General features: G+C 31.9%; 1 protein-coding gene across 1 annotated transcript in view; it reads right to left on the reverse strand.

The window, feature by feature from the left end:
* Window positions 1-1,911: 1,911 nt before the first annotated feature.
* Window positions 1,912-20,516, reverse strand: part of LOC134712725 (sucrase-isomaltase, intestinal-like) — a 32,229-nt gene continuing 13,624 nt past the window's right edge. The window contains exons 9-23 of the mRNA XM_063574562.1: window positions 20,022-20,156; window positions 19,023-19,142; window positions 18,648-18,732; window positions 16,914-17,040; window positions 16,270-16,406; window positions 11,522-11,556; window positions 10,981-11,097; window positions 9,933-10,081; window positions 9,191-9,275; window positions 8,659-8,715; window positions 6,947-7,071; window positions 5,725-5,813; window positions 4,678-4,727; window positions 2,915-3,073; window positions 1,912-2,146 (exon numbers count right to left, since the gene is read on the reverse strand). Of these exons, the coding sequence (XP_063430632.1) occupies window positions 2,078-2,146; window positions 2,915-3,073; window positions 4,678-4,727; window positions 5,725-5,813; window positions 6,947-7,071; window positions 8,659-8,715; window positions 9,191-9,275; window positions 9,933-10,081; window positions 10,981-11,097; window positions 11,522-11,556; window positions 16,270-16,406; window positions 16,914-17,040; window positions 18,648-18,732; window positions 19,023-19,142; window positions 20,022-20,156 (1,539 nt within the window). The 3' untranslated portion in view covers window positions 1,912-2,077. The remainder of the gene's footprint in view (window positions 2,147-2,914; window positions 3,074-4,677; window positions 4,728-5,724; window positions 5,814-6,946; window positions 7,072-8,658; window positions 8,716-9,190; window positions 9,276-9,932; window positions 10,082-10,980; window positions 11,098-11,521; window positions 11,557-16,269; window positions 16,407-16,913; window positions 17,041-18,647; window positions 18,733-19,022; window positions 19,143-20,021; window positions 20,157-20,516) is intronic.

The following is a 20,516-nucleotide window of genomic DNA, read 5'->3' on the forward strand; positions in this document are numbered from 1 at the left end:
TTTATTCCCTGCAGCAATTTTTTTTTTATTGTGAATTATGGTCATCACACATATACTGCATGGATAAACAACAGTATGGCAACACGTTTTAAAAAATTTCCATTTTCAAGATGTCTTAAAAATTTTAAAAGATATCTTATTAAGTTAAAAAAAAAAGAAGATATTATTAACTTAAAAAGATATGTTAAAAACTAAATAAGGTATCAGATAAAATAATCACACAAGCTATCTTGTTTAGTTATCTTAAAAGGTACATTTAGAAGTTGATACAATATCTATTGAAGTATTTAATATGTCTTGAAAAACTTTTAAAAGTATAGATCTACATCTTAAAAATTATACAAGATATCTCATAAATTGTTTGTCTAAAATATATTTAGTTTATAATAAATTTAGTTTAAAAAATTACTTTTGAGGATTGTACAGTCAAGCAGTCGTATAAATAACCGTTTTAGTTAGTCTCGCATATAATTTAATTTCAAAATCCCCATACTAAAATCTTTTCTCTATAGTGTTTATTTTTTTCCTAACACAATCAGTATTAAAAATTAATTTCAACTATTTTATACTCTGGCGTGTCAGGAATATGCTCACTTTTCTTTAAAGATGACAATCATCCATGACAATCATCTTCTACCCCCAGGCAGATATGACCTTAACCAGATTTGGTACTAGCTTTTTAGATTTTTTCATAAAGCTCTTCGAAGACGAAACTAGCATTTGATGTAAAACATAATGCATGACAAACGTAGTACATATGTCCAACACTATCCAGTCTACATTGTAGTTTCTATGATAGCTGTGACCAGTTGATCATATTTCAGGCAATGCCTATCTTTACAGTAGTTAATTTGGCCATGATGGAGAACTATGAGCAAACTCATCACAGATACCAGGATTACAATTTTATAATTACGCTGACTACTGGGCTAGTGATACCCTCGGGGAAATAAATCTCCACCAGCAGTGGCATCGACCCAGTGGTTGCAAATAAACTCCTCATAGATACCAGAAATAAAATTTTATATTTACGCCAGACGTGCGTTTCGTCTACAAAAGACCCATCAGTGACGCTCGAATAAAAAAAAATTTGTTTTAAAGGCCAAACAAAGTTGAAGAGCATTGAGGACCGAAAATTCCTAAAATTTATACCAAATACAGCTAAGGTAATCTATTCCTGAGGTAGAAAAGCCTTAGTTTTTCCAAAATTTAAAAAATTGTTAACAGTTAATTTATAATTATGAACATATCAATGATAACTCAAGTAATATGCAGAAGTGCTGACTACTAGGCGATTGATACCCTCGACATATTCCACAACAGAGGCCACGAAATGATGGTCAAATCTCACTCAAAAAGTGTTAACAAAGAAAAAAAAGACATCCTAACATTACCTTTTAGTTGCGTCAACATAAGACAAAAAAAACCCCACTATATCTCTGTTAAAGAGAGAAAATTTTCTTAAATGAAAATCAATGCAAAACAAGACATTCCAGTAAGTTTTATGGATGTGTTTAAATAGCAATTTGTATATATTATTCAAATCTGAGTTGTACAGACAGTGCATCAACTATCAATATGGTAAACTTCTTCTGTTGCTTTTGTATGGAAGCAAATTATAGCAGGGTTAAATTTTGTATTTTGTGGTTTTATTTGCTTATTAATGAAAACAAGGTACTGGATTTCCAAATATCTTGGCTTCAAAACTTTACTGATTGCCCATTAATTATCGAAATACTTACCTGGTTCAGAAAATTCCTGTTACAAGTCCGGAATAAGACAACTTTATTTTTTTTTGTATTTTACTTATTGTAACGGTTGACTGACCATCTGGTATCTTTCGTCCCTCTTTGAATGTTATCATATTTCTATCTAATATTAGATTAGGGTTGGTTTTCCAGCAACTTCAAGTATTATGATATATTTTATTATTAAAATGATATACAAAATGATCATATAAAGCTCTATAAGTAAAAATCAAATTGGTATTGCTTCTTAAATACTATTACAGCATGCTATACAATGTTTAATATGAACACAATAATTGCAACACGTTCACATTCTCTTTTCATCATTCTCAGAAGAACTCCCAGCTTAAACTATGATTTTCTGTTATATTCAGGTTTAAACCAATTAATTCTATGATCTGCAAGAAATGAAAATATTGTGAGTGGTTTAGCTAGCTATAAAATCAGGTTTTATTAACCATTTTCTGGTACAGGCATTTTCATATGTAGAATCTACATAAGAAAATGCATGTACCAAGTCAGGACAGCTATTGTCGTGTTTTTGAGATTTTGAGTTTGCCATTTGATGCCACTACTGATGAAGTTTTTATTTCCCGATGATATCACCAGCCCAGTCGTCAGCACTTCTGTTTTGACATGAATTATCATTAATATGGTCATAATTATAGATTGAATGTTTACCACATTTGAATTTTTAAATACTAAGGCTTGTCTACCCCAGGAATAAATTACCTTATCTGTATTTTGCAAAACATTGTTCTTCAACTTTGTACTGTATTTTACCTTTTTAACTTTTTTTTATTCGAGCGTCACTGATAATTCTTTTATAGACGAAACGCGCGTCTGGTGCAAATATAAAATCCTGGTATCTATGATGTGTTTATTGATCTGGGACTTTCCGTTTTAAAATTTAATCTAAGTTAAGTAGTTTTGTTATTTTACTTTTTGCCAAGCAGCATATCATTAAATTACTTAGAGACAATAACAAGAGTTTTGTAGTGACGTTCAGTTTTGACAAACCATGAATTTAGTATGCATGTGTAATTCACCTGTATTCTGTCAAAATTTCTCTTGATTTAATTGAAAATTGTTTTCAATTTCTAATTAAAGATTGAATATTAAATAGCTTTCTTGTAATACTTCCAAACTTTAAATTTATAACTTACCTTTTCTTTACTCCGTACACTAGATGTAGGGATTTGCACTGAATCAACTATTATACGTTCAGGAAACCCAAATAGTCCATATAACTCTATTTTATCAATGACTAATAATGATGCTGCTTTATAGCCATTTTTAACAACCTTATACTCAAGGTATTTACCCTGTTAAATAAACAAAATAAAACATACTGATAACTGAAGTATAAGTATGTAACAAAAGAAAAGTTTTGCAATTAGAATGTAAGAAAAACAGCCATGATATACATAGGGGACATTAAAAGAAAATCAAATCTGAAACTCGTACTTAAATGTGCAAAATACAGACACCGAATTCATATTGAATGGAATATTCGCATTGGTAAAAAATCTAAACTGTTATACTAAATATATTCTAAGACTATTTTTTAATGCTGGATGTTACAAAATATGTCCATAGGATACGAAATAAATGAAATGAATCAGTTAGACATTACTATACATTAACAAATATGCGCTAAGAGTGCATAAATCAATTAAATTCTGTACATTACTAAACTCTATGGAACTAAGAGCTTATATATACCTGTGGAAACTAGAATGTTTTAAAAAGTATAATACTGATTGCAAGTATAAAAGTATAATACTGATTGCAAGTATAACAGTATAATACTGATTGCAAGTATAAAAGTATAATACTGATTGCAAGTATAAAAGTATAATACTGATTGCAAGTATAAAAGTATAATACTGATTGCAAGTATAAAAGTATAATACTGATTGCAAGTATAAAAGTATAATACTGATTGCAAGTATAAAAGTATAATACTGATTGCAAGTATAAAAGTATAATACTGATTGCAAGTATAAAAGTATAATACTGATTACAAGTATAAAAGTATAATACTGATTGCAAGTATAAAAGTATAATACTGATTGCAAGTATAAAAGTATAATACTGATTACAAGTATAAAAGTATAATACTGATTACAAGTATAAAAGTATAATACTGATTGCAAGTATAAAAGTATAATACTGATTACAAGTATAAAAGTATAATACTGATTGCAAGTATAAAAGTATAATACTAATTACAAGTATAAAAGTATAATACTGATTACAAGTATAAAAGTATAATACTGATTACAAGTATAAAAGTATAATACTGATTGCAAGTATAAAAGTATAATACTGATTACAAGTATAAAAGTATAATACTGATTACAAGTATAAAAGTATAATACTGATTGCAAGTATAAAAGTATAATACTGATTACAAGTATAAAAGTATAATACTGATTGCAAGTATAAAAGTATAATACTGATTACAAGTATAAAAGTATAATACTGATTACAAGTATAAAAGTATAATACTGATTGCAAGTATAAAAGTATAATACTGATTGCAAGTATAAAAGTATAATACTGATTACAAGTATAAAAGTATAATACTGATTACAAGTATAAAAGTATAATACTGATTGCAAGTATAAAAGTATAATACTGATTACAAGTATAAAAGTATAATACTGATTGCAAGTATAAAAGTATAATACTGATTACAAGTATAAAAGTATAATACTGATTACAAGTATAAAAGTATAATACTGATTACAAGTATAAAAGTATAATACTGATTGCAAGTATAAAAGTATAATACTGATTGCAAGTATAAAAGTATAGTACTGATTACAAGTATAAAAGTATAATACTGATTACAAGTATAAAAGTATAATACTGATTACAAGTATAAAAGTATAATCTCAGACTGTGTCAATACGATAATTACCTTGGTTGCTGATATTTCCACTTTTAAATATTCTCCTCGGGTAACAGAATCTTCAACAGAAAAAAAAAACAATTCCAAGAGTAATGTGTTTACTTTGAAGTGTTACCAATCACTGAATATCGGCTATGATCATCTATACCGATATTTATCCATATAAAGTTAATACAAAAAGAAACATCTGACATACAATTAAATCAAAAGGAACCTAACTTTTAAATCTTTACAAGAATGTACGCATCCTGCTATGCATACAGACATTCGGTTTTAATGTGTCAAAACTCAGAAAGATCCTAACTCATCACTGTCAAGCTGCTGTTAAAAAATTAAATGGTACCCGAGAAAAAAGTGCCATTTTCTTTGTTGGACGAACAACGAACGGATGGATATACGGAAAAGATGCTTGCAATATAGCCTTCACTATTAGAGAGATGGTTAATAATAAAATAATAAGTAAACTTGTATTGTATATCTTTATTCTGCTATTATTAAGGGCTATACATTTGTATATAGGTTGGTGTTGGATGATTTAATGATTTTTGTTTACCTTTAGAATCTTCGTCATCAATTACCTCAGAACAATTTTGCAGTTGAATGCTTTCAACTACCTACAGACTCTTAATTACTCTAGATTTTTTCCAATACCATTTGTATGCGTTTAATTACCTAAATACTCTCAATTTCATGAGAACAATTGTGTGCTAGCAGTTATATGATCTACAACTACCTATATACTATAAATTACCCTAAAACAATTGCTCACTAGCAGTGGTATGTTTTTATTACATACAGACTCTCATTTACATCAGAACAATTGTCTGCTAACATTTGTGTGATATTTCAATACCTAGATAGATTTTCAATTACCCCGGAACCGTTGTCCACTAGTAGTTGTATGATTGTATGACTTTTAAATGATCTTTTCTGACCTTTCTGATTTTCCATCATCTGAGAACAATCATTTACTAAAGTCGCGGAATCTTTCTTACCTGTAGATGTTCGATCATCTGAGAAGAATCGTCCACTCAAGTTTGAGTGATTTTTTCTTACCTATAGATTCTCCGTCATCCCAGAATAAATCTCCTCTAGCTGATGTTTCTTCATTAAATGCTACAATCAATCCCATTGGTCGTTGTCGACTTTAAGGTTATAAGTAAATAAAATAGCTACTATGAGAAAACATGTAATCACAATTTTCTACAGAAGGAAATGTCTGTACCAAGTCAGGAATATGCGACTTGTTCTCCACTGGATTGATATGTTTGAGCTTTTGATTTTTTTCTATGGAGTTCGGTATTTTTGTGAAGTGTTTTAGCGTCCACTTATAAATTTTCTCAAATAGGAAGCGATCCAGCATACTATTTTGTCTATGCATTGAATGAAGAACGAAATTTGTACGACGTCTAATCAGTTTGCTTCACCATCCGAATTTATTGCCTTGTTCATACATTGTTTCTTGTTAAAATCTATAAAAACGAAACAAACCTTTGTTTTTGTTGCACTTTAGTGTTACTGTTGTTCCTTTGTTTATCTCTTATAGTTGATGTATTTAACTAGGATTTGTTTTTCCTCAATCCATTTATGACTTTTGAACAACGGTATACTACTGTTGCCTTTATTTTGTATCTTTACTTTCTAGTTATCGGGGATATACGAGGTGTAAGGACTCAATGATCAAACACATTATTGAGTAAAAAACTACATGAATATATTTAACTGTGAATGTCCTTTGTTTATGTTCGTCTTGTCTGTATGGAAGTGGTGTTGTATACATTCGACATCTTATGGGTACAGAAACAAGTATGTTAGTCATTTTTCTCTCATTTAATTTATATGAATTAAAACTTGTTGGGTTCCGTTTACAGTAACTCGTGATTTCTACTTTTCTTAGTTTCATATAAGATGAAGTTTCATTTCAGTACTAAAGTATAGCTGTTGATATGGCAGGATATATCTCCCACGTAAATGTACATTGTATATGAACAGTGATGAATCTGGATTTGTTCATCGATTCTGAATAAAGTATTATAATTATAAGTCAACACAGTATTTTGTGGTGTTTTTTTTTACATACTGCCATGTAATGGTTGAAAATGGGGTTTGCTATCTTGATTATGATTACATGATTTTTTTTCTGTATTTATGTAACCTGTATCGTGTTGCATTAGCTGACTGTAAACTAGATAGGGTATTCCCTCAACAAAAATGTAAAGGTGTAATTGGTGTTTGTAATTGCATTTTGTTTATGATTGCTGCTATCATATATTCATACCTATATACTGTTGTGTTAGCTGGCTGTTGAGTGGGTAGGATATACCCTCCACGTAAATGTAAGGGTATTATTGGCAATGGAGCATCAACAATGATACGTTGTCCTGTTACTGCCAATTCAGTACCCTACAGACAAATTATCTCAGTAAAATAAAAGCAATAGCACAATTGTCTTGAATAACAATAGTTATCAAAGGTACCAGGATTATAATTTAGTACGCCAGACGCGCGTTTCGTCTACACAAGACTCATCAAAATATTTATAAAGCCAAATAAGTACAAAGTTGAAGAGCATTGAGGATAAAAAGTTCCAAGAAGTTGTGCCAAATACGACTAAGGTAATCTATGCCTGGAATAAGAAAATCCTTAGTTTTCAAAAAATTCAAAGTTTTGTAAACATGAAATTTATAAAAATGACCACATCTTTGATATTCATGTCAACACCGAAGGGTTGACTACTGGGCTGGTGATACCCTCGGGGACGAAACGTCCACCAGCAGTGGCATCGACCCAGTGGTGTAAATAGTTATCAAAGGCACCAGGATTATAATTTAGTACGCCAGACGCGCGTTTCGTCTACACAAGACTCATCAGTGACGCTCATATCAAAATATTTATAAAGCCAAATAAGTACAAAGTTGAAGAGCTTTATAGATCCAAAATTTCAAATCAGTTTCACAAATGAATGAACAACACCCAGAAGAGAAAGATCGTATAGGATGAACATCTAAGGAACTGAAAATGCAATTACTCTGAAATTATTGATTTAAATCATAGATAGTCGTGGTGTAGTGGTTAGTGCATCGGACTACTAACCACAAAGGTTCCTGGTTCGATTCCCGTTCGGGATGAAAATTTCAGGAACTCAATTTTCGGCTCTCCCTCAACAATATTTGCGAGTATGGTCTTGAGGAAACGATGATAGTCCGTCGGAAGGGGACGACAAATGGCTGACCGTATTAAGAGAGAGCCATGTCTCTTGCACATTAAAGACACCCTTGTAGATTTTGAAAAAGAGTAGGCTAATGTCACTACAAGGCAGCACTCGCACCCGCAAAGTGGAAAGGGATTAATATGAGTTTCAAAACTTGTTTCCCAATCCACTATAAATAAATATTTTTAAACTAAACTAAACAAAAAAAACAAAATCATAGACGAAGTGTGATGTCGATGACACTGTTGGTTGACGTTTCGTTTCCGAGGTTATCACCAGCCCGGTAGTCAACACTTCGGTGTTGACATGAATATCAATAATTTGGTCATTTTTATAAATTTCCTGTTTACTAAACTTTGATTTTTTCGAAAAACTAAGGATTTTCTCATTCCAGGCATAGATTACCTTAGCCGTATTTGGCACAATTTTTTTTATAATTCTGGATCCTCAATGCTCTTCAACTTTTATTTGTTTGGCTTTACAAATATTTTGATATGAACGTCACTGGTGAGTCTTATGTAGTCTGGTGTACTAAATTATATTCCTGGTACCTTTGATAACTAATTCTACTAGTGTGTGTGTGGTTGGTTTTTTTTGTTATTGTTTAGTCTCGTTTGAGATTTGAAATGTGTATTTTTTGAAATTCAATTATTTTGAATGGTATTTTTGAAAAAAACAATATGTTTCATACTTTAAATGAGAACGGAATGCAGTAGAAAATGTTTAAGAATGAAGAAAGATTTCATTTTTGGTCAATGAGAAAAAAAGATAATACATACATCATAATAGTTGAACCATCGTTGTTTTGGAAAATATCCTTCAACTGAAGACTTTCCCTATAAAAATAACATAACAGAATAAAAATTTGAGTTTGAATTTGTCTCAAAACAAAAATTAAATAATAGAAAACTTATTTATAGTATTCTTACTCTTTTAGGAAGGAGTTAATGTTCCCAAAGTGGGATTTGTTTACAAGATCAGGTATAAAACTATGAAATTCCTTCATTTTCGATTGTATCAAATGTATTTGTATCATCCCTACATGGGTATGCAAAAGATCTGATTCTAAGTTTTTCCTGATGATATAGAGAATTTGGTTTTCATTTTCATTTTCTTTAGACAGAACCTTTTTATGTTAAAATTACACTTTTTTTAAGTTTTAAGTGTGAACACATATCTGTGTGGATAGCATGTTCGGATGTTTGACGGGGGTTATAATAACATATTCAATTTGTTTGATAAATGCATCATTTAACTTTTTTTTTAACTTTACATTTATTTAATCCCTATAAACACATGCTTTTCTTTTACCTTTTCAAGAACAGGAGTAACAAGAAATGCAGAACCTAACAGGAACTGTCTATCCACATCTCTTGTCTGTTTATCTTCTGGAAACCTAGATAAATACTCATAATTTGAAACCATCAACAAACTATTGAATAACATGATTTAATTTATTTTAGTAAATTATTTTACAAGTACTAGTAATTCTTTCTACTGTTAATTGGTGTTTCAGAAGAAGAAAAAATGCAAGATTTTCGCAAAATAATGTTTTTTTTACGAGATTAATGTATCAGGTGTAAATTCGTATTATTGATCGGAATCTTTGTTTTCTGTTCTTGTTCCTTTTAAAATGACAGTGCCTGGAAATATTTATAATAAGTTCAAATATTGGTGGACAAGCTACCATAAATGAAAATAAAGGAACAATTGGAAGTGTCTGTATATGTTTTGTAATACTACCAACTTCCATTTATAATGGAGACCAAGCAAAACGGACGATTGTACATTAAACATTTGGAACTGTGCATTCATATTATGTAATATTTATAACTTACCGAAATGTAGCTGACAATGCACAATGTGCTGACAAGTATAAACATATCGTATATCTGGTTTAAAAGTGAATGAAAAAGGTAACATGTACGACACAGTAAGAGAGTAATGGAACGGTTTGCGAATGTTCCATAATAATTATAACTTCCTCAAACATGAATTTCAGATCTACCATATTCCTCGTTTTGGAACTTTTCATAAATGCTCGTTTACTTACTCAAATACGAGTGGACGAGCTACCATAGAAGACGTAGTATGAGCTAAGTGGAACAGTGTGTAGAGGTATGGTAATATTTTATATCTGATATGAAGGGCACGTCTGGCTATACTGGTAAAAGCTTCATCCCAATGAGCAGGGTCTTGGTGCTGTAAATGGCAAGATTCATTTTTAATGTTTTTTCGGTAAAGTTCGTTCAAAAATGTGAACGAAAAATCGTCACTATTATTTTGATGTCCCTGATTTTTTTTATAATTCAATGCAATAATCATCAGTACAAATTATATATATTTATATAGATGTTTGCTCTTGAAAATTATTTCTATCATTTGTACACATATGTATGTTTTATGTTTGAAATACATTGTAGATTATGTAAAATAACGCTGTATTTATGGATACATATATATTATGTCTGCTTCATATCTTGACTTTGATCTAGATGGGTAATCAAACTTCATGGCAATACAGAAGATGTCGGCTTCCTTTTCAATTTTATGTAAAATCCACGAAAATTAGTATCCCATAAATTATGCTGAACCTACAATACTACGAAACATAAAAACAATCTCAAGACGAGTAAAAAAAGAATCAAGATCCGATGACTTGAATTTGATAGCAAGAATGTAAAGTTGTGGATGTCGAGGGTGGAGGTTACTTTTCAGTGGAGGAGAAATATGCTCCCTATTGGGGACAGATTATATTCAACATTGTAGTTCCTGTGGGGATAAATATAATGACTGATGAAACTTTTCGGAGGGAAAAAAATAATAGGATTATACTTCTGTATTTGTACTTGTAGAACTAAAAATGGCGAAGTATTAATTTTTCTTAAATTCAATTTTAAAGTTGAATAATGATTGAAATAGGGTAAACCGATGGTTATTTTTAAGTTGTATGCTTAAAATATCCCTTTTTAAATATATGAAACAGTTAAAATGCTTAAGATGTAGTAAATTGTTAAGTTACTGGACAGCCTTTTGTGTTCTTATATCCGAATTATGGATACTATGTGATGTTTTCCGTAAACAGATAAAATAATACTTACAGGCCAGCCTTTTGCGTTATGATTTCTAGCAAATGGATAAAATGCACCGAGCTGAGACCATCTCAAACACATCTCATATTGGGCAGCATACCAAAAACCACAAATGTCGGCACCTATCTAATAACAATTTTATGGCTATTGGGTAAATTGTCCAAAAATCATATTCAAAATGATAGAGTATAAACATCATCAAATGAAGAGGGCATATACATTATGATGTGATGATGAAGTTGAAGATGGCGATGACAATGATGATGACGAAGAAGATGACGATGGCGATAACGACGAAGATAACGGTGAAGGAATTTTTAACTTTTCAAAAACTCAAAATAATTATCAATATATATAAAACTGATTTACAAAGGGAATTTTGTAGTAAAAGTACTTTTCTGATATTATAATTATCAAATTATATAACTTTACATGAATCATGTTGTTTCACGCCGATACTAGTTTACAAAATAGTAGCCATTCCTAAAAAGATATATTTTTAACACCAGTTATCACATTATTTCTTGCTTATGACTAGCAGAGCACTCACCATTGGAAAACCAAACATGCTGAATTCTAGAATTCCTACAATGAAACAAAACGAAATGTATACGGACGTATTTTTATAGCAATTTACATTCTCTGGAAATTTGGCCTTACAATTTTTCATATTGACATATATTCATTATTTAAAGTATATTGAAATCTTAAGAAACTTTCGAAATTGTAGATTTGAACCTTCTTTGATTTGATAAAACTCGACTTAATGGTGTCAGAAAATCAAAGTACAGGCATATAGCTGGGATCCTATGCAATTTTTTACAACGTTTTAGTTTGTTGGAAAATGGCCTATAATCAATGAATGGGGACACCGTGTGACTTATATGGTTACTTATATATAAGAATGTATGTGAACGTACACATGTGCTAGGAAATCATAGTGTAATGTGCCATGCTATCATACCTATAGAAACATAAACATATTCCATCATATCAAATATAGGGTTCGATATTTTTATCTATCAGATATTTAAGCATGTGTAAAATGAAAAAGCTATTCTAGAGGGTATGCCATAAAAGTGTAAGAGATCAAGATAACGAAGACAGATTTAATGATACATTTCAACAACAGCTGCTTCAAAATCATAACATACGATATGTCCTACATTGCAGTTGAAATTCATTGTATCCTTTAAAGTATATCTTATGATACCGTTTTGGTTACTTTCAGTTGATAAATTTCATTAATAAAACCAAAAATATGTTTACAACTCCATGGGGCGAAAATAACATAAAATTCAAATGTTCTAATCAAGACATGTGCCCCTTATGTTCATTATGCATCTTTACCATATGTCAAAAAATAGGAATAAAATGGATTATTGTATACGACATTAAACTATAAGTCAGTTAAAAAAATCCTTAGAACATCTTGCAGGAGGATTTCTTAATGTGAATACATGCCTTAAATAAGACAGTTGAAGTCGGGCATAATTCTGGAAACGGTAATCTGAAAAAGTATAATTTCGAAATGTACCTTTATTGTTACCCAGATTTTTCTTTATGAAAGCAGCTAACATTTACTCCCTAATTCTATTAAATAATATTATATGTTATTCAGGTCTCAGACATGGTATATACTGTGACATTCCCGGCTAAGAGTTTATATCCCCTGAGCCGACGCCGCTCAGGGGATATAAGCCCTAAGCCGGGAATGTCACAGTATATACCCTTTCTGAGACCTGAATTACACATATATTACGGATTACTCTTGACTTAATGTTACTTTCCAGTGCAGGTATTTGTTGACAACACATATATAAGTTGAAAAACCCAACCTGATATGTTCGGCATACCGTGATATGAGAAAAAAATTCTAATTTGCTGTGAACATAATTTTATCGTGTAATTTTATAATGTAATAATTTATAATAACACTTTTAACATTAAATTTAAGTATTAAAAGTGTTAATTGCGTGATTTTGTATCAAAAATGTATTATTGACTGAAGCACGTCATTGTTTTTCCTCTGTGAGCCTCTGCTACTCTGAAAGCTTTTGACTACTTCACATAGTAACCGGGGTTATGATGACGTTTTTCAGGTTTCAATTGGGGATAAAAACGTCGTATATACCCCGGCAGTTTCCTGAATATATACTGACATCTCTGTGTTGTTATCCAATCACAAACCTCGACACATTTGTAATCCGTTATATATGTCTATGCCTTTGTTATTTGTTAAACTGGAATCTGCTTGTATGTATGTTTTGCTCAAACAATGATCAAAGTGTATCAGTCGGCCAAGAACCAGTTCAGGTATTTGTTTCTCGATACCAATGAGAAACGTAGAACTTGATAAATACCAAGATATCCAGTGTCTACTTTGGCAACAACTACGGACTCGCGAACGTTCCTTAACGGCAATTGCTTCTAGTGATGCAAATTATTTAAACAGTTTGCATTGATTGACCAATCTGAACTTACTGTTGAAATGCCATAAGTTGCACTTTGATTGAAGTTAAATAATAAAAAAAAAAACAGTATTAATTTTGGCTAATATTGTTTGGTATTCCATTTCCTGCTTCATCTTTTTTAACTGATAATTTACCTATAATAGACCAGGGTATCTGTCTCCATTGGCTCTGATTATCACCTAACCATTTAACCGATAATTTACCTATAATAGACCAGGGTATTTGTATCCATTGGCTCTGATTATCACCTAACCATTTAACCGATAATTTACCTATAATAGACCAGGGCATTTGTATCCATTGGCTCTGATTATCACCTAACCATTTAACTGATTATTTACCTATAATAGACCAGGGTATCTGTCTCCATTGGCTCTGATAATCACCTCACCATTTAACCGATAATTTACCTATAATAGACCAGGGTATTTGTATCCATTGGCTCTGATTATCACCTAACCATTTAACCGATAATTTACCTATAATAGACCAGGGCATTTGTATCCATTTGTTCTGATTATCACCTAACCATTTAACCGATAATTTACCTATAATAGACAAGGGTATTTGTCTCCATTGGCTCTGATTATCACCTAACCATTTAACCGATAATTTACCTATAATAGACCAGGGTATCTGTCTCCATTGGCTCTGATTATCACCTAACCATTTAACCGATAATTTACCTATAATAGACCAGGGCATGTGTATCCATTGGCTCTGATTATCACCTAACCATTTAACTGATAATTTACCTATAAAAGACCAGGGCATTTGTCTCTATTGGCTCTGATTATCACCTCACCATTTAACTGATAATATACCCTTAACAGACCAGAGCATTTGTCTCCATTTGTTCTGATTATCACCTAACCATTTAACTGATAATTTACCTATAATAGACCAGGGTATTTGTCTCCATTGGCTCTGATTATCACCTTACCATTTAACTGATAATTTACCTATAACCGACCAGGGCATTTGTCTCCATTGGCTCTGATTATCACCTAACCATTTAACTGATAATTTATCTATAATAGACCAGGGCATTTGTATCCATTTGTTCTGATTATCACCTAACCATTTAACCGATAATTTACCTATAATAGACCAGGGTATTTGTCTCCATTGGCTCTGATTATCACCTAACCATTTAACCGATAATTTACCTATAATAGACCAGGGTATCTGTCTCCATTGGCTCTGATTATCACCTAACCATTTAACCGATAATTTACCTATAATAGACCAGGGCATGTGTATCCATTGGCTCTGATTATCACCTAACCATTTAACTGATAATTTACCTATAAAAGACCAGGGCATTTGTCTCCATTGGCTCTGATTATCACCTCACCATTTAACTGATAATATACCCTTAACAGACCAGAGCATTTGTCTCCATTTGTTCTGATTATCACCTAACCATTTAACTGATAATTTACCTATAATAGACCAGGGTATTTGTCTCCATTGGCTCTGATTATCACCTTACCATTTAACTGATAATTTACCTATAACCGACCAGGGCATTTGTCTCCATTGGCTCTGATTATCACCTAACCATTTAACTGATAATTTACCTATAAAAGACCAGGGCATTAGTCTCCATTGGCTCTGATTATCACCTAACCATTTAACTGATAATTTACCCTTAACAGACCAGATCATTTGTCTCCATTGGTTCTGATTATCACCTAATCATTTAACTGATAATTTACCTATAATAGACCAGGGTATTTGTCTCCATTGGCTCTGATTATCACCTAACCATTTAACTGATAATTTACCCTTAACAGACCAGAGCATTTGTGTCCATTGGTTCTGATTATCACCTAACCATTTAACTGATAATTTACACTTAATAGACCAGGGTATTTGTCTCCATTGGCTCTGATTATCACCTTACCATTTAACTGATAATTTACCTATAATAGACCAGGGTATTTTTTTCCATTGGCTCTGATTATCACCTAACCATTTAACTGATAATTTACCTATAATAGACCAGGGTATTTGTCTCCATTGGCTCTGATTATCACCTAACCATTTAACTGACAATTTACCTATAATAGACCAGGGTTTTTATCTCCATTGGCTCTGGTTATCACCTAACCATTTAACTGATAATTTACCTATAACAGACCAAGGCATTTGTCTCCATTGGCTCTGATTATCACCTTACCATTTAACTGATAATTTACCTTTTACAGACCAGAGCATTTGTCTCCATTGGTTCTGATTATCACCTTACCATTTAACTGATAATTCACCTATAACAGACCAGGGCATTTGTCTCCATTGGCTCTGATTATCACCTAACCATTTAACTGATAATTTACCCTTAACAGACCAGAGCATTTGTCTCCATTGGTTCTGATTATCACCTAACCATTTAACTGATAATTTACACTTAATAGACCAGGGTATTTGTCTCCATTGGCTCTGATTATCACCTTACCATTTAACTGATAATTTACCTATAATAGACCAGGGTATTTGTCTCCATTGGCTCTGATTATCACCTAACCATTTAACTGATAATTTACCTATAACAGACCAAGGCATTTGTCTCCATTGGCTCTTATTATCACCTTACCATTTAACTGATAATTTACCTTTTACAGACCAGGGCATTTGTCTCCATTGGCTCTGATTATCACCTTACCATTTAACTGATAATTCACATATAACAGACCAGGGCATTTGTCTCCATTGGCTCTGATTATCACCTACCCATTTAATTGATAATTTATTTATAATAGACCAGGGCATTTGTCTCCATTGGCTCTGATTATCACCTAACCATTTAACCATACTTTACCTATAATAGACCAAGGTATTTGTCTCCATTGGCTCTGATTATCACCTAACCATTTAAATGAATATTTCCCCGTACCAGCAAACGATGACCTGGTCATTATAAATGGCCGAGTTTTGTTAAACAAAGTTGTCATGGCCCTGCAAAAAGAAACAGCATGTCGTTGAATGAATTGTATAATAGCTACTACAGGAAAGTTTTCTAAACCTCCCATAAAGTAGCTATTTTAATTAGGAATATATGTAATGAAACATAATATCAAAAAGGCATGCTAACACAACTAAAAGTGAATAAAAGCAATCTAAAATGTATACAGCAAAGAAATGATACCAAAAACACATATAAGGTCTAAATTAAACATATTTGTTTTTCGTTATTTTTTTTAAATAAAAAGGCTTTTTTACTTTCTCATTTGAATTGTTTTACATGGTCATTTCGGGGCCTTTTATAACTGACTATGTGGTATGGGTTTTGCTCATTGTTGAAGGCCGTACGGTGAACTATAGTTTTTAATTGCTGTGTCATTTTGGTCTCCTTTGGAGAGTTGTCTCATTGGCAATCATACCACATCTTCTTCTTTGTAATATTTTACAATGCTTTCAGTGTGACCATATAAACTGTGTTCTTCATAATTAGAATTAATATACCTATATGTTACCATGCTCTCAGCGTGACCATACAAACTGTGTACTTCATAATGATTGCCCCATTTTTGTTTAGAATCCATGCAAATTGTTTTGTAATATAAGCTACCTGTGTGACTATCCAATATATCTGGAAAAAATATTTGTTCATATTAATAAAAAAAAAAAACCTTAACATAAATATGATTTTATTAAAAATATATCTTAAAAAATGTGTTTCCATAGCAACTGTTACTGATATTTATTTTGAATAATATTAGTTATGTATCAAAACAATTTCTAATCAGTATGGTTTTACAAAGTTGAATAAGAAAAACTTTGAAATTGACGAATATAACCACTTACTTTCTTTTAATCTGCACAATGCAATTTCAAGTTTTGACAAATTTCAGAAAATTTTGAACAATTTTTTTTTTAACAACAAAAAACACACACTCATTTTTTTTTCTTGGTAAAAGAGTGATAAATGAAGATCATTTTAAAGGCTTAACAATAAAAATGTGACGTTGGGGGAAAAAAATAAAATCATTTTGAAATTTACAAAAAAATGCCTTTTTGGTTACTTTCTTATATGCAATGAAATGTAGTGTGAAATTTTCACTGTCACTGCAAAGGACTAAACTTCATACATGCAAAGTATTTCTTTGGTTGAATTTCTTTGGTTGAAATAAAGGTAAATACTGTACAATTTTTTTTTAAAGTGCCAATTTAACAAAGACTAATAGGGAAAAATCAATGGTGGTATTACACCTATAACAGGTTATTACTTAAGTGGTACAAATGAAGGATACAACATGATAGTTCATAAGTGGTACATACGGAGGATATTTCAGTTTCGTACTTAAGTGGCTCATACGGAGGATATTTCAGTTTCGTACTTACGTGGCTCATACGGAGGATAGATCGGGATAGTACTTACGTGCATAAGGAGGATTGTTTATGGTAATATGAATGAGCTGTACATACGAAATGGAGAATAGCTCAGTGTAGAACTTCAGTGATATGGAGGATAAATCGGGATAGTACTTATGTTGCACATAGCGAGAATAGTTCAGGGTAAAACTTAAGTTGTACATACGGAGGATAGTTCAGGGTGATAATTGCGTTGTACATACGGAGAATAGTTCAGGTTAATAATTGCGTGGTACATACGGAGGGTAGTTCAGAACTTCAGGGTAATAATTGTGTTGTGCAAATGGAGGATATTTCAGGGTAATAATTGTCTGGTACATTCGGAGGATAGTTCAGGAATATAATTACGTTGTACATATGGAGGCTAGTTCAGGGTCATAATTGCGTTGTACATTTGGAAGATATGTCAGGGTAATTATTGCGTGGCACATATCGTGGAAAGTTCAGGGTTATAATTACGTGGTACATATGGAGGATAGTTCAAGGAAATAATTGCGTGGTACATACGGATGATAGTTCAGGGTTATAATTGCGTGTTACATACCGAGGATAGTTCAGGGTGATAATAACGTGGTACATACGGAAGATAGTTCGGGGTAATAATTGCGTGGTACATACGGATGATAGTTCAGGGAAACAATTGCGTGGTACATACGGATGATAGTTCAGGGTTATAATTGCGTGGTACATACGGACGATAGTTCAGGGTAATAATAACGTGGTACATACGGATGATAGTTCGGGGTAATAATTGCGTGGTACATATGGAGGATAGTTCAGGGTAAAACATAAGAGATATAGAGGATACTACAAGACAGTACTTACGTGGAACATACGGAGGATAGTTCAATGTATTGTTATTACATCCATTAATAGAACCCTGAACAAAGCTTGCTGGTTCATTCATATCCTATAAAAACAATAACTGTGGATAGTTTCTTTTAGTAGAACCTAATTTGTCATATATGTTTTTCTATTAATCCAAAAACATAATTAACGAAAAGACATGTGAGAAGAAAAAAAACCCAATGATATTCTAATATCTATAATAATACACTAATACAGAATAGAGAATATTAAAAAACTGTGATACAATAAAAAACAGAGAGGTGATATGTTGAATCTGCAGTCGTCTTCAGCGGCAAGAAATAAGTGACAATCAATATAACACAGGAGAGATGTATGTACCTATATACTTACAATCCACAAACCATCTACTTTCACTCCCTCTGTGTCATTAAAGTATTTGATGTATTTTATCCAAAAATCTGTGGCATTTGTGTGACTAAAATCTGGAAATGCCGTAAGTCCTGGCCATACCTAGAAATGTTATTAAGAAGTAATAGTTAAACGATAGTAATGCAGTTTGTCCTGGTCATACCTTGAAATGTCATTGTTATTAAAGTATTACTGAATAATAAGTAACAGCTATAGGAGAGTTATGCAGTTAGTCCTGGCCATACCTAGAAATATCATTGTAATCTAAATAATATTGAATATAATGAGTAACATTTAAACGAGATAATGGAGTAAGTCATGACCATACCTAGACATGTCTTTTTTCCATGTTGCAACCATTATAGTAATAAAAAGATCAAATATGTAAGTCAGTGAGGAAAATAATTGCTTCAATATGAAGGATGTGAAGGCAACAACTATTTTTTCATGTGTATTCATTTAAGTGGTGGTGTTAACGTGAAGGAAACATAACAGAAAGGTCGAATTAGGGATACATAAAAACGTTGCAGTACTATCGCACAAGGATTTGTGTTAACTCTTCTTTAAGAACGGTATCATCATGCTTTTTATCTCTCAATTAAGAACGCCTCCTTTTCGTGCGGTTCCATCATGTTCTTAACTCTCCTTTGAGAACGGTATCAACTTGGTTTTTTTTTTACCTCTTCCTTTAATAATACAATCAAGGTTTTACCTCTACTTTTAGAACGATTTCATCATGGTTTTACCTTACCTTTAGAAACGGTATCATCATGGTATCATCTTACCTCTCTTTTTTTAACGGTTTCATCTTAGTTTTTACCTCTCCTCTTAGAACGGTACTATAAGGGTTTGTACCTCAACCTTAAGATTGATATCATTTTGGGTTTATCTCTCTTTTAAGAACAGCTTTCAACTCACTTTTTACAACTTATTATCATGGATTTACTTCTCTTTTTAGTACGCTATAATCACGAGTCTTACCTCTCCTTTCAGAACGGTACCATCATGGTTTTTGACAAACACATCCATATCTACTCCATCCTTGTACATCTCATAGCCTGGGCTGTTGACTCGTCCTTGTTCTATAATGGTTTCATTAGCACCAATACCAACGTCCTATATATATGTAAAACAAAAAACAAAACATAATTCAATTTTGTTTTCTTTTATATGAGTTAAGTATCAAGGTCAGTCCTGCAATTTTGCCGATTGGTTACATCGACAGGGTGTATGACAGTCATGCCATATCCCCTGAGAACAAAAAGAAAGATCAGAATGGTAATTAATGTTGACACCAGGACACTCTAGTATAATTTAATAGTTAGCCGGGCATCACAGGAGATGATGGGTTCATATTCCCTGTCACTGTCTTATATTTTTATAGCTTGATTGCTCAGGAGATATAAACCACTCACAGGGAAAATCCTATGTAAAAATATAATATTATCGCCCATACTATGCCTCATCAATATGCAA

This window comes from Mytilus trossulus, chromosome 3, assembly GCF_036588685.1.
Source record: "Mytilus trossulus isolate FHL-02 chromosome 3, PNRI_Mtr1.1.1.hap1, whole genome shotgun sequence".
In the NCBI taxonomy this organism is placed as follows: Eukaryota; Metazoa; Mollusca; class Bivalvia; order Mytilida; family Mytilidae; genus Mytilus; species Mytilus trossulus.